This window comes from Mesitornis unicolor, unplaced genomic scaffold, assembly GCF_000695765.1.
Source record: "Mesitornis unicolor isolate BGI_N332 unplaced genomic scaffold, ASM69576v1 scaffold7746, whole genome shotgun sequence".
Classification (NCBI taxonomy): Eukaryota; Metazoa; Chordata; class Aves; order Mesitornithiformes; family Mesitornithidae; genus Mesitornis; species Mesitornis unicolor.
In genome coordinates, this window is record NW_010190184.1 from 1,131 (window position 1) to 13,617 (window position 12,487).

The following is a 12,487-nucleotide window of genomic DNA, read 5'->3' on the forward strand; positions in this document are numbered from 1 at the left end:
GTACTTCTGTTAATCTGTGGGCAGGTTTTCCACAGGCAGGAAAAAGGGATGCTTTATTTTGTTTGAATTTGTCAGCTCTCAAGGACAGCTTAAACATGGAAAAGAAGTCACAAAAACTAACTACTTACGTGTTTACTATGTTTGTGGAAATCAACATCTTATTAAATTCTTCTAAAATGTATGCAGGTGGATCTGAGTTTTTACTAGTAACTTAGTAATAAGACAACTTTTTTCTAAGAAGGTAATATTTTTATGTTGGTTTTATTTATTGTGTGCAGAGGAGACTAAATTTTATTGAGCCTCTCCACACAGCTGTAAAGGGGAAGTAATAGTATATGAGGAGTGAGGTTCAGAAACTCTGTTATAATGTAACAACAGCAGACCCACGATACCTTTAGAGCTTTTTTTTGTATCAAATTTTTAATAATTTATTTCACACCAAAACTATTTATAATGCTACAAGTAATTATTACCTTACCCTTCTTGTTTTTCAGTTTTCTCTTGGTTTCTTTTCCTTATCACTGGTAATGAAAGAAAAAGCCTTTGAAATGAAACATTTTTTCTGATTATGTTTTTTCTCCTCCCTTCCCAGTATAAGTTCAGAGACCTGACCATAGAAGAACTAAAGCATGTTAACAAGACCTACCCAAACTTCACGTTCTCCATGAACACATACAGTAAGAAGTGATATAGTTACTTTGAACTAATTGTGATTCTTACTTGACATGAATTCAGACTGTGTATAATAGAATCTAAAAAGTGTGAATATATTTCAGTTGTGTTTCTATCTTTATTTTGACTTGCAGTAAAATTTTGCATGCCACATGACTATTTTTGAGAGCTCTTCCAAGAATGCATACATACAAAAACCTAAGTGATGCATTCACTTAATTTAATTTTAACTTGTCGGTAAATATAGAAGTTTGTTGTTCTTTTAAATACTTCATATGTAACAGCATTTTTCCCATATCCCATCACTCTATTGGAAGCGTTTTGAAGTCTTTAGCTTGTCAAGTGTAAATTCCAGAATCCCTCAACCTAACTGAAAGTTCCTACGACACCAGAATTATCCAGGATGAGGAATTTTCAGACTAATGATGTGCTTAGTTGTACCAATGCAATTTTCATTAAGATTCAATTAAGGAATTATTGCAAAGGATGAGGGGGACCTTAGTAACATTTTAGCCTTGGTTCTTTCAGGAGCAATATATTTGATGTTTAAAGAAAAATTAGCCTTGTATATTGGTAATTGTGGATGGGATTGCAATGTCAGATTCAAAAGGATTTATTGTTATTTTAACAAGCGCATGTTTAATTTCAGCCTTCAAGGATGGATCCCAGAAGGACCTCCTGAATTTTAGTGGTACTATTCCAGTGAAATATGGTAAGATAAGTCAAATATAATTGCCTTATGAGTTACGAATCTAATTGTAAAATGTGTTTGGGACTGCCTCTTAATAATGTACTGTGCAGCTTCTTTAAAGGTTGCTATAAAGGATTTAGCATGAATTGGCAGAAGCCACTTCTAGTGCATAAAAAAGTGCCTTTGTGCTGGTGCTGAAATAAGGTGGTATAAGCCAATTAAGTATTCAAAAAAAAACCCATTTAGTTTGAGACTGTAGGCAAACTCGTTGGCTCTAATGGAGGTTGCATGAACTCTACAAGCCCTTTTGCTTGTATGTGCAGTGTCCAAAAATAATGAGTAGGTAACTTTTTATTTTTAACTTAAAGCTTTTGATGCTCTTTGCATCAGTTGTTGAGTCCTAAAATAAGTATGACATGGGTAGCTGTAAGAGATTTCTTTGCGTGGAAAAGGGGACACGCTGGCTGATAGAATACTCTGGGAAACAAAACAAGGACAAAGCTTTATATAAAGAAAGACACAATTGGTGGCACTTCAAGTTGAACCAGACAAGTCTGCTTTTATTAATTACCCTCGGTAACATAAATACTTTCCAGTGTGACTCTAGAAAGTGATCTGTCAGGCTTTTTTTCGTTGTTATTCTGAAGTGTGAAGCACATGCACACATGCCTGGTTTCTGGTGCCTTTTCTCAGTGCAGGAGTTAGCAATGGCTTTTGTTTTGTGTTAAACAGGTAATTCCTATAACATACCGATTCGTCTGTGGATTCTGGATTCTCATCCCTTTGCTCCCCCCATTTGCTTCTTGAAGCCAACTATGAACATGAGTGTTTCAGTGGGAAAGCATGTTGATGCTCACGGCAGGATTTATTTGCCCTACCTGCAAAACTGGAACCATGTAAGAGGTGGAAAGGCTGACAGGGGAGGAGCATATTTGGGAATAAAGCATGGTATCATGGAAATCAATGGAGACGAGTGGATAGAGTTTGGGGCTTTTTGTTTTCTGTGGGTTTTGTTAAATATGTAATGATTATGCAAGGTGAAGGAGAATGTTATGTCCCTTTAGACTACTGCCTTCAGACTGAGGTTATTTTGAAGGGGGTTATAAGTGATTGTAAGAAAAATTGTTTTCAGCTGAAGAAAAGAGGGATTGACTTTGTTATAAAGCAGTATGAACCTTGTGTGTAGACCCTTTGATACTTCTTCCTTTGTTGCTGTGAATAACAGTAGACCAGTTGATTATCTCTCAAGAAAGTTCAGTGGAAGTACCTACCTTTAGGGTATGTCTCTTTCAGCAGAACTCTGAAATGCTAACAGAGAGATTCAAAAGCCAGTGGTGCTGCTAAATGATTTTCTGCACTGTATCAAATATCTTACTTAAATATGACTACCAGCCAGTAAAAATTATTTAATGAATGCTAGTTTTCTGAAATGGATGGGATATATTTTTCATTATTGATACAGAAATTCTCAGGCTTTTCTTTACCTTAAGTGCTTATGTAAGCGTTAAGGGTGTCAGTGTTTATAATTTGATTAAATTTTGTACAGCTGTGGTTCTTTATTAAATACTGCAGTTTGTAGCTGATACTGCTGTATGAAATAGCTTTGTCTTCTGCATTGCTATATTTCAGCCTAAATCAACTGTCGTTGGATTAATCAAGGAAATGATTGCAAAATTTGAGGAAGAGCTTCCTTTGTATTCACTGTCATCTTCTGATGCAGCCAGGCAATCGGAACTTCTCTCCTATATTGCAAAGATTACTGAAGGTGTGGATGTTTTCATGTGCTTGTTTGTGATGTTCCCACACAATATCTGTTTTATTTATTGTTATTACTCAATATCACAAAGATGCCTACGCTATTTTAATATCTCAGTTTTTGGTGCTTGCATGCCCATAGTGTTTGGTATTTTCTCTATATAATCAAAAGTGCCTCTTTTTGAACTGAGAGCTCAGATTCCCTTTATTTGAATAAGCAGCTCATTTTGGATGTTTGCATTTAAGGCTACTGAAAAATACTGTAGACTTCGTACTACTTACTTGTTGGAAATTGCTGCAGCATAACTCTATGTGGGATCTCGTGGAAGGGAAATGTGATTTTATTGTAAACAAGTTGATTTTACCCAGTCACAGTCATTCATTCTCTCAGATCTCAGTCACTCACACTCTCACATCCACAGTCGCAAGCCCTGAGACCTGTCTGACCGCCATCACTGGTGTGCAACACTGAGGACAAGGAGAGCTGCCTGTTGAGCCCATATTATATCTCTGGGGTTCTTTGTCAGTGGTGACAAGCTGATTTTGGACTTGTCTCTTACACCCTTCGGGAGCGGGTGCTATTTGGCATTTTTGCCTCAGTAGTTTATCTCAGCAATTTTAAGTCTTTGGCAAAATTCCTGAATTTCTCAGGTTTCCCTTTATCTGGGCATTTTATGGCTCCAGTCCTGTTGTTGTTGATTCTGACACATTTGCTTCAGGTCAGTCATTTCTTCCTTCTTTCAGTGAAATCACAGATGGTTATCTGTGACAACTGGTGCACACAGATAGTGTGCACTTTTAACCCTTCTTGATATTGTTGAGCTCATACTTTCTACTGTGTGAAAAAACATTCCTCTCCAGAGAGGAGTATTTGTGTTTTACACCTTGCAAGTTGTGATGAATTTTCTGTGGTCAGGCTTGACCACTGTTTTGAAGAAGTTTATGCAATTTGGTTTAACCCTGTCACAGCCGTGATCCTTTATGAAACAGCAATACCGGTAGTGATACAGTGTGGACCAGCACTTAAGTTTGTGGTTTTCTTTTAATTGTAGGAGAGACTGACATGAAATCAAAGAGTAAAATCGATGGAAGCAAAAATGAAGGATGTTTTAACAAAATTACTGTTGTTGGAGCAGGAGATCTTGGCATTGCATGTGTGCTAGCAGTTGCAGCAAAGGTACATCATTACTATAAACAGCGAGAGGCCTGATTAATAGAGAGGCTCCCAACCTAGTTCTTAGTGTCTGACACATAAAAATAACTCAGCAATTTTAATTGCCATGTCAACAGTTATTTCATTTACCTCTTCACTTAACCTGTGGACACACAGAAGTGTTAGTTTCTGCCTTGCTTTCTCAGCCTACTCTTTAAATACAAACAGTTGAGTATTGAATTAACTTATTTTTAAAATCCTTAAAGGATTCTTCCTGAGCAGTGGCCTATTACAGTTGGGATCTCCTTGTCCCGGAAAAAGGATAGTCTGTAGATGCTCTGTACTTCATTACAGCTAAATGCTCAGAGGGAACAGTAACATCAACACTTATAACTTAGTTTTGTGAGGTTTTTTTTGATTTTTTCATAATTGGTCATTTTCCAGTTAAACTTACTAAACTCAATTCTTCTTCTTGTCATTTGACAGTAATTTTGGTCAGTAATTTTGTTCGGTTTGTACATACTGCAACAAATGCTGGAATTGGAGGAATACTGGTTTTTATTCCTCACCCCCACAAGAACAAGTTTTTGTTTGTTTTATTATTGATCTGCATAATTTTTATTCCTACAGGGTGCTGCTGACAAGGTTGTTCTTTTGGATCTTTCTGAAGGTGCAGCAAAAGGAGGGACCATGGACTTGGAGATCTTCGCTCTGCCCAATGTGGAGATCAGCAAAGGTATTAGATGTGGTTGCTGGAATGGGAGCAAGTACTGTACTGTGTGTGCGTATGCTCGTTTTAATGAGAGCAGGACACCTGGGGAGATAGAGAGGCTCTGGCATCTAGGCCATCTTTTTTTAGAAGATCTTATCATTTCATAGCTTCTTGCTTTCCTCCTTCTTTTCAGGGCAGAATTGGGAAGGGAAGGTTCAGCAAAGCTTGCATCAATTTTATTTCAGGCGTTTTTTCATTGTGTTTATAGAAGTATATGAGTCTACTTCCAGGATAAGAGGCTAATGCTGAAATTTGACTCGTGCAGAAATAGAGAGAAGCCAAGCTATAGTACTTCAGTACTTCCCTCAGGAAAGAGGGAAGGAAAAGGGAAAAGACATATGTATGTTAGGGAATTAGAGATAGCTCTGAGAGTGTTAAAGGCTGATAAACAAAGGTAAGTTTCAAAGTACTACTTTCCTAGATGATGTTCTTTAAACTTGCACATGGCCAGTAGTTCTTAATCAATATTCAGACAATTACTTCTTAACAATCTTGTCCTCAGTTGGGTGGGAGTGTGCAGTTCAACAGAGTTGATGCCCTGTCTCCATAATTAGTGGTGATTGTCTTTGAACAGTCTTTGATGGTCTTGGTCACAGAGGTTGAGGTGCTGCAGCTTGAAAGCTCTTCCACAGGGGAAGCTGGATCTGAATTGAGTAACTTCCCTGTTCTTCCTTCCTTGCTTCTCTGTGGTGGTTTCATGTTCATTGCACCCTCTGCAAGATGAAATGAGGGGCTCTTGTTCTTCTAATGTAATATATCTTATTTCGGGGACAGAGACTTGTTCTGGTTCCACCAGGCATGTTATCTGTTTACTCTGCACCTGACATTGCCTGCTCTACATCCTTTGATCTTATCTCACAGGTTGTGCTGCTAGCACATTTTCTTCTGAATCCTGGTTGTGCAACTGTACTGCAAATCTCTGTTTGTGCCTTTGTGGTTACCTAGTACAGATGTACATTTAGCTGTCGTACAAAAAGCTTGTATGTTGTTGCTGGCTATGCTGTTAGCATGGTTACAGTATTACAAAATGCTTATACGCTGTCACCTGTTATTTTAGTATGCTTATAGTTTGGGGCAAGCTGGTATGAATTATATCCTGCTTAGTGTATGCTTCCAATTTGTCTGTGCACTAGGCCTATGCTTTGGCTTCAGCTGGTTCCAGAAGTGGGGTAACAGTCAAATCACCTTGTCTCTGTGTCCAAGCTGATCACCTGTATGGTACTCAGATATTCAGAGTTACTCCCTCAAGGCAGCTTTGACTGTGGGATTTCTGCAGCAAATGTAGTTGTGTTTTTTTTCTTGGCTAATAAATACATGCCTTTTACTTGAGTTAATAAATAGACTTTTGGAACACGTTTTATGGTTGTCTTAATGTCTTTGAGCTATAGGATCAAAAATTATAGAAGCCTCAGATAATGGAGTAAAAGTCTTTGCCCTTCTCTAAAAATCAAAATAAAAATGAAGGAGACATTTCATGGATGTATTTTTTTTCTCTCTTGCCAAGAAAACACAAAAAAGCTTATCTGTCAGCCCAGTCTAGATGTTTTCTGGTCTCTGTGCTGTAACCTTGGACAAACTGCAGTCTGCCTTCTGCGTTTGCCAAATGTGAAAGAGGAAGAGTAGTTCTGTGAGAGTGGTGTTTTACAGGTGCTGTGGAAGTTCCTCGAATTTCACATTGGGCAATGTGGGAGGGGAAGAGTCCCTAACTAAGCTGGATGCTGTAGTTAAGCCTTTAGGACAGCTCTTTGTTTTGCATCCAAAACTTGATAGAATGTCACACATTTTAAAAACACATTTTTGTTATGTTTTCAGATTTTTCCGCTTCAGCTGATTCAAAAGTTGTGGTACTTACAGTTAATTCTCTGGGTAATGCTCAGACTTATCTTGATGTCATACAAAGCAATGTGGATTTGTTTAGAGGAATTATCCCAGCAATATCACACTACAGTCAGAACACTGTTCTCCTCATTGCTTCTCATCCAGGTATGTTCATATTTTGCCTAATGTTCTGTCCCTCAGCTGGCTTTCTCTTTGCCCCATTTGAAAAATACGTTACTGCTGAATGCACCCACTTACTCAAAAATGCTTGCTACTCTGAAAGATGTTTTCCTTTTCAGCTTTGAGCAGGACACTGTCTTTGAGGGTTTTTTCTTTACTGTTACCAAGATAAAAGAAAATAGTATACTTTGTTTTGTATAAAAGGTATGTATTCCTGTGTGTCTCTGTCTGTAGTTTCCACCTGACTGTATCTACAAGATTAGAATCCATTGGCTGTTGTCTTGTCAGTTGTGAGTTTTGTTTACATGTTTCTCCTGTGCAGTAAGGATAGATGCATGTGTTACGTGCCATATGATCAGACTCACAGATTACTAATACACGTAATGTAGTACTGCAGGTATTTTTTGGTGGAAAGTTTAAATCTTGTTTGGTCAAGGACACTGTGAAATAAGCAAGCAAAAACACTACTTGAAAGGGGAAGAGCTACCTGTGAGCCTCTCTGTCCTGAAAACACACTGAAGACCGCTCTTTTCTGTTTCTCAATTGCTTCTTACTCTTTCTATGATTTAGAGCTGTGAAGATGGAGAAAAGAGTGCTTGCCAAATGAAAAGAAATGAAACACCAGCTGAATTAAATTTAGAAGGCTGTGAGATTTTTGGTAGAGGAAAGCATGGTGATTCATGCTGCAGTTTCACTCGACTTCTCTTTAAACTTTACTTGGGCTGTGATTTTCTTCACCTCCTCCCCACCTGACTTGGTGTTTTAGGTTGAAATAAACTACTGATGTTTTCTTACATGCTTATAACTTTTCTAAATTAATACAACTTGGTCCTGAGTTTTTCATAATTGTGTGTATAATTTCCATAATTTCATTCATGGCTTGCAGTTGTGCTGAATTTTGAGCGTTCCATCATTGTCAACATATTTTTCTTTTGCATGTAGTTGAAATAATGACATATGTGTCATGGAAGCTGAGTGCATTTCCCAAAAGCAGAGTTATTGGAGTAGGTGCCAACCTAGATACTGAGAGATTTCAGTATATACTGACAAACCTTTTGAAAGCACAGGCGCTGGCAAAAGATGCTTGGATTATTGGTGAACAAGGGGAAGACAAAGGTAAAGCTATACTTTATTATGACTTTGAGTAAATAATGCCCTGGCAGTGCTTACGTAATTGAGTAATGAACAGTAAAATAAAAAAAGAATGACACAATTTAAAAAAATAGGAAAATACAACCTCAAATGCTTTTTATTTGGCATAACAATATAGGTTAGAGGTAGAAAGAGGAAGAAGATGTGGTATAATATATGGTAGGTTACTGCTAACGTAAGAATTATCTCATGTTCATTTTAAAGCAAGTATCTCTGGTCAGCTGCTACTGTAGAGTTTATTTCAGCAGTCCGGGGAATCTTCAAAGGTCATCAACTGCATTTGGGTTGTTGTGGGGGAAGGAAAATTTGGAAAGCTTGAATTATTATTTTTTTCTCCTCACCTTATCTGGTACCTGTTTTAGTCACTGTTCAGATGTGTATTTAAATGTTGGCTGTTTCTATTTAGTACCATCGTGGACCAGTTGTAACTTAGTTGCAAAACAGACGGAAGCGATGGCTGCTCCTAACTCAAGGGAGAAGGTGGCTAACAGGTAACACCGTTCTAAATGTGATATCTTTTTCTTCGTGTTTAGACCCTTGATGTTTGTAGAGATTTTTGCTTCAGCTCTTTATGAAGAGGAGAAAGTTCACTCTAGAATATTCACACGTTGAGTTTATAGGAAATTGTAGGTCTGGGTGTCATTCACTTTTATCTATGTGTATATGGCCGCTGTTTTTCTGAGGTTCTCAGTGATGTCGTGCCTGTGATGATCTAAGTACAAAATGAGCTTTGTAGGATATACACCAGAATATTAGAGCTGCCAGTTTGATTGTGTTTGGTTTTGGTTGGTTTTTTTAAATAGTAGATAAGCCTTCTGTACACTTTTCTCAGAGCTTGTGTGGAAGCAGATTACTTCAAAGCAAAGTACACATTTGGGTTAATTTAACTTATTTAAGTAGCCACTTATCAGTTACACCTCTTGATAGAAAAGAATATTGTTACTATTGGGTAAAATACACATAAAGAAATTCTTTAAAGCAATTCTTAATTCACTCCTGTTGTTTTCCAGAACAGTGAATCACGTTTTTATAGTACACTTTACCTGATACAGTACACTTAATCTGTCTTTGGGGTTTTACATATAAACCAAAATAGGAATAGTTAAAATCTAAACGTAACATTTTTCTCCTTTTTCTGGTTTATGTAGAGCTATGGAAGTTCTAAAGGGAAGAGGTCAGAGATCTTGGTCTGTTGGGCTCTCAGTTGCTGATTTGACTGACAGTATACTGAAAGATAAAAGAAGGATTCATTCTGTATCCACTCTGGCAAAGGTGAATGTCTTACTAAAATATTTTGGTTGGCACTGCAATTATATTATTTACACTGGATGTAATAATTGATTTTTAGCAGCACAGTCATCTCACTTAAGTAACTGTTCTGAAGTAGCACTACTTCTGTTACTTTCTTCCAACAACAGCTTTTAATCCTAATCCAAAACTGAGGAGAAAATGCATTGTGTTAATCTGAAACCAGTATTAAAAGAGTATTATTCTGCCAAAAAATACAAGAGTCCAGAGGAAAAATACATTCAAGGTTGCTGACCAGTTCCCCCAGAATAGCCAGATTCAGCAAATAAAGAGAAGTATATGTGCAAGAGTTTCCAAGTGCTTGGTATTGAATGTAGATTCAGGGGCAAAAAGAGTTCAGTATCTTTTATGAAAGTATACAATGCATTTTCTGTCAGTATTTTATTTGACCAGCTTTGAAACAACTACTTTTTTACTCCTTCATACTTTTGTAGTGAGGAGATTATGAAGCTACATTTAACTTAAAATTGTAGACTGAGCCTTGTTTAAAGTTTATCCTAAGAGGCTTTGTTGAAGCATTAAGTCATTTCACATGAGGAAAAATCACATGTAGAAATATTTCCTGGTCCCTTGTGTTTACAGACTTCAAAAGGAGGACTTGCATGTCCCAGTGCAGGGAAGTTGAGCAGGCTGCTTATTGTATGAAGTACAAACATACACCAATTTAATCATTGTGTTTTCAAGTAAAATTTGTAATAGTTTGTGAACTCGGTGAAGATACAGAGAAATGTCAGGTCTCTTAAACTGCAGAGTAACTATACAATGTAAATTTTCCCATGCAGATCCTAAAAAAACCTAATCTACAGTATAAACTTGAATTATAGAGATACACATTTAATAAAGTCTCTCACAGAATGAATATGGGATCAGTACTTTAAAAATATTTCCTGAATAGCTCGTTTTTGCTGCGTTTTTAAATTTATTTTGTTCAGTCCTAAAAGAACTAATTAAGTGTCCCTCTTTGTGCTGCCTAAGAACCTGGTTAAACGGTGCTCTGTAGTATAAGCTTTTGCCTGCACTATGGAGATCTGCTATGTCCATATTGGGAAACTCCTCCAAGTGAGGCATGGTTCAAGATTTTTCTATGTGTGCAGTAACATTTTATAGTTTCTAAAGAGTAGACCATTGCACAGGATATAAAACAACTGGTATTTGACATACACAAAACATGCCATATGATGGGATATTCTTGCGTAATTGAAATAATCAAGTGATTTTGTATTGTTTCAGGGGTGTTGCAATATAAACAGTGAAGTGTTCTTAAGTCTCCCGTGTGTTCTTGGAACTAATGGAGTGATTGAAACGGTCAAGCTGGAAGAAGATCCACTTGTGCAAGAGAAACTGCAAAGCAGTGCAGGATCAATTCATGACCTTCAGCAGCAGCTGAAACTGTGAGCAAGCACAAGGGAAGCCACGGTGCCTGCTCACAAAAGCCAGAGACTTGCTAGGGAGAATGGGTTGCTTGGCATATACTTGGTTTTCTATCTAAAATAAGTTGTTGGTTTTTTTCTTTCAAAAAGTGCTTTCTCAGTTTTGGCTTAAATTCTTTTGTACTGCACTGCACAGTAATTTCTTATTTGAAAAGTGCACTTTTGGTAGCCAAAATGAGGAGGGGAATGTGCAAGAATGTTTTACCTAAATTCAGATGACTTTTGTTTTTTTGTTGCTAGTTTTTAGCCTGGTGCTTGGATTATTCTTGGCTCTTTGTACCTCATTAGCACACAGTCTAGGAGGGCAGCTTAACCAGCTCTGCAGGAACTCCAGCGTGCAGAGCCAACTCAGACTCTTCCTCCTGGTTTGTAAGAGCTGCATCCGGGGCTTGTCTAGAATATGATCCCGCTCTGGCTCTTCAGGGCGCTGGAAGATGCAGCTCCACAGCTCCATCTCTCATGCCTGTCACACGTGCTTGTTTGGCAATGGACTCCTGCTTGTTGCTGAGGTGAAAAAAAGCCCAAGGCATGATGCTAGCAGTGTCCTTCAAAGCTGAAGTACTGGTGATGAATTTGTGTTCTATGTTTACTGATGTCTGAGACTTTCTGGTCATGACTTGTTTGCTCTCACTGTGTAAGATGTTCAGAGCACTGAAGCATTTGCAGTTCTTGGTACCTGTAACACTTGCTCTGTGCAGCATTGAACTGGTGCTCCTCCTGACAGGGTGGAGCAGGGGCTGGGCTTTAAAGAAAGAATAAAACCTGACAGTAATGCAGAAGTATCTGATAGTTCAGGCTTTGATCCAGAGCCAGCTGAGGAGAATACAAATTTTATTTTTATTTTTTTCATGGAATACTCAAGTTTCCCTCTTTGTGGCTGTCAGTGATAGGACAAAGTTGGTGATGGCTACAAGTGACTAACTTTGCTGCTACCTTTAAAAAGAGCACCCAACACCATGGCTGGGCTTAGGGGTTGAGGCTTTTTTTTCCTCCTACTTTGAAAACACCAGTATAAAATTATGCTTTTATGTTGGTCTTCCAAGTGTTGTGTTCTTACGTGAATAGCCCAGGTGTTTTATTTGGGGATTTTAATTAATAATCCTGAAGAGCTGTAAACTCTTCCAGAGGTCTTTTTCAAATTGATGCTTACGTTATAAAATAACTGATCTTGGCTATTTAGACGAAATGTCACGCTCCTGTTTGCATCCTATTCCTTGTAAAATAACCAAAGGCCGGGAGCGTGATCAGCGTGATGGGAAATGGCTCTTCACACTCTCACGGGAAACTAAATCCAAAAAAATACGTGGTAACAATAAACTGCGCTACAGACAGTTTTGCAGACGCGCTGTGAAGTGGTTTTGATTCCCAAAATCCGGCTCTGCCGCCCCTGCCACCGCCTGCCCGGCCTCACCTCCGCCCTCTAGCGGAAGTGACGTCACGGTCGGGCGGAAGTGAGTGTCGCTGCCGGAAGCGGGCTTGTGCGGCCGCTTCCTGTTTGTATGTAGCGGCGGGGAGGGGTGGCTGGGCTGGGCCGGGCCGGGCCGGTGTGTGGCGGC

General features: G+C 38.4%; 1 protein-coding gene across 1 annotated transcript; it reads left to right on the forward strand.

Moving 5' to 3' along the window:
- Positions 1–568: 568 nt before the first annotated feature.
- UEVLD (UEV and lactate/malate dehyrogenase domains) lies at positions 569–10,934 on the forward strand. The gene is made up of 11 exons (XM_010186317.1): positions 569–677; positions 1,322–1,384; positions 2,096–2,259; positions 2,993–3,128; positions 4,171–4,295; positions 4,902–5,007; positions 6,856–7,026; positions 7,984–8,157; positions 8,600–8,684; positions 9,342–9,465; positions 10,732–10,934. The coding sequence occupies exons 1-11, from the start codon at positions 569–571 to the stop codon at positions 10,894–10,896; spliced, it is 1,422 nt and encodes a 473-aa protein (XP_010184619.1). The 3' UTR covers positions 10,897–10,934.
- The last annotated feature ends 1,553 nt before the right edge of the window (positions 10,935–12,487 follow it).

Excerpts from the sequence above, each read along its gene's own strand:
- UEVLD (XM_010186317.1), top strand. The coding sequence starts at position 569 with ATGTTTTTTCTCCTCCCTTCCCAGTATAAGTTCAGAGACCTGACCATA. Across the intron at positions 4,296-4,901 it reads TGCTAGCAGTTGCAGCAAAG|GGTGCTGCTGACAAGGTTGT; the intron begins GTACATCATTAC and ends TTATTCCTACAG. Across the intron at positions 9,466-10,731 it reads CTGTATCCACTCTGGCAAAG|GGGTGTTGCAATATAAACAG; the intron begins GTGAATGTCTTA and ends GTATTGTTTCAG.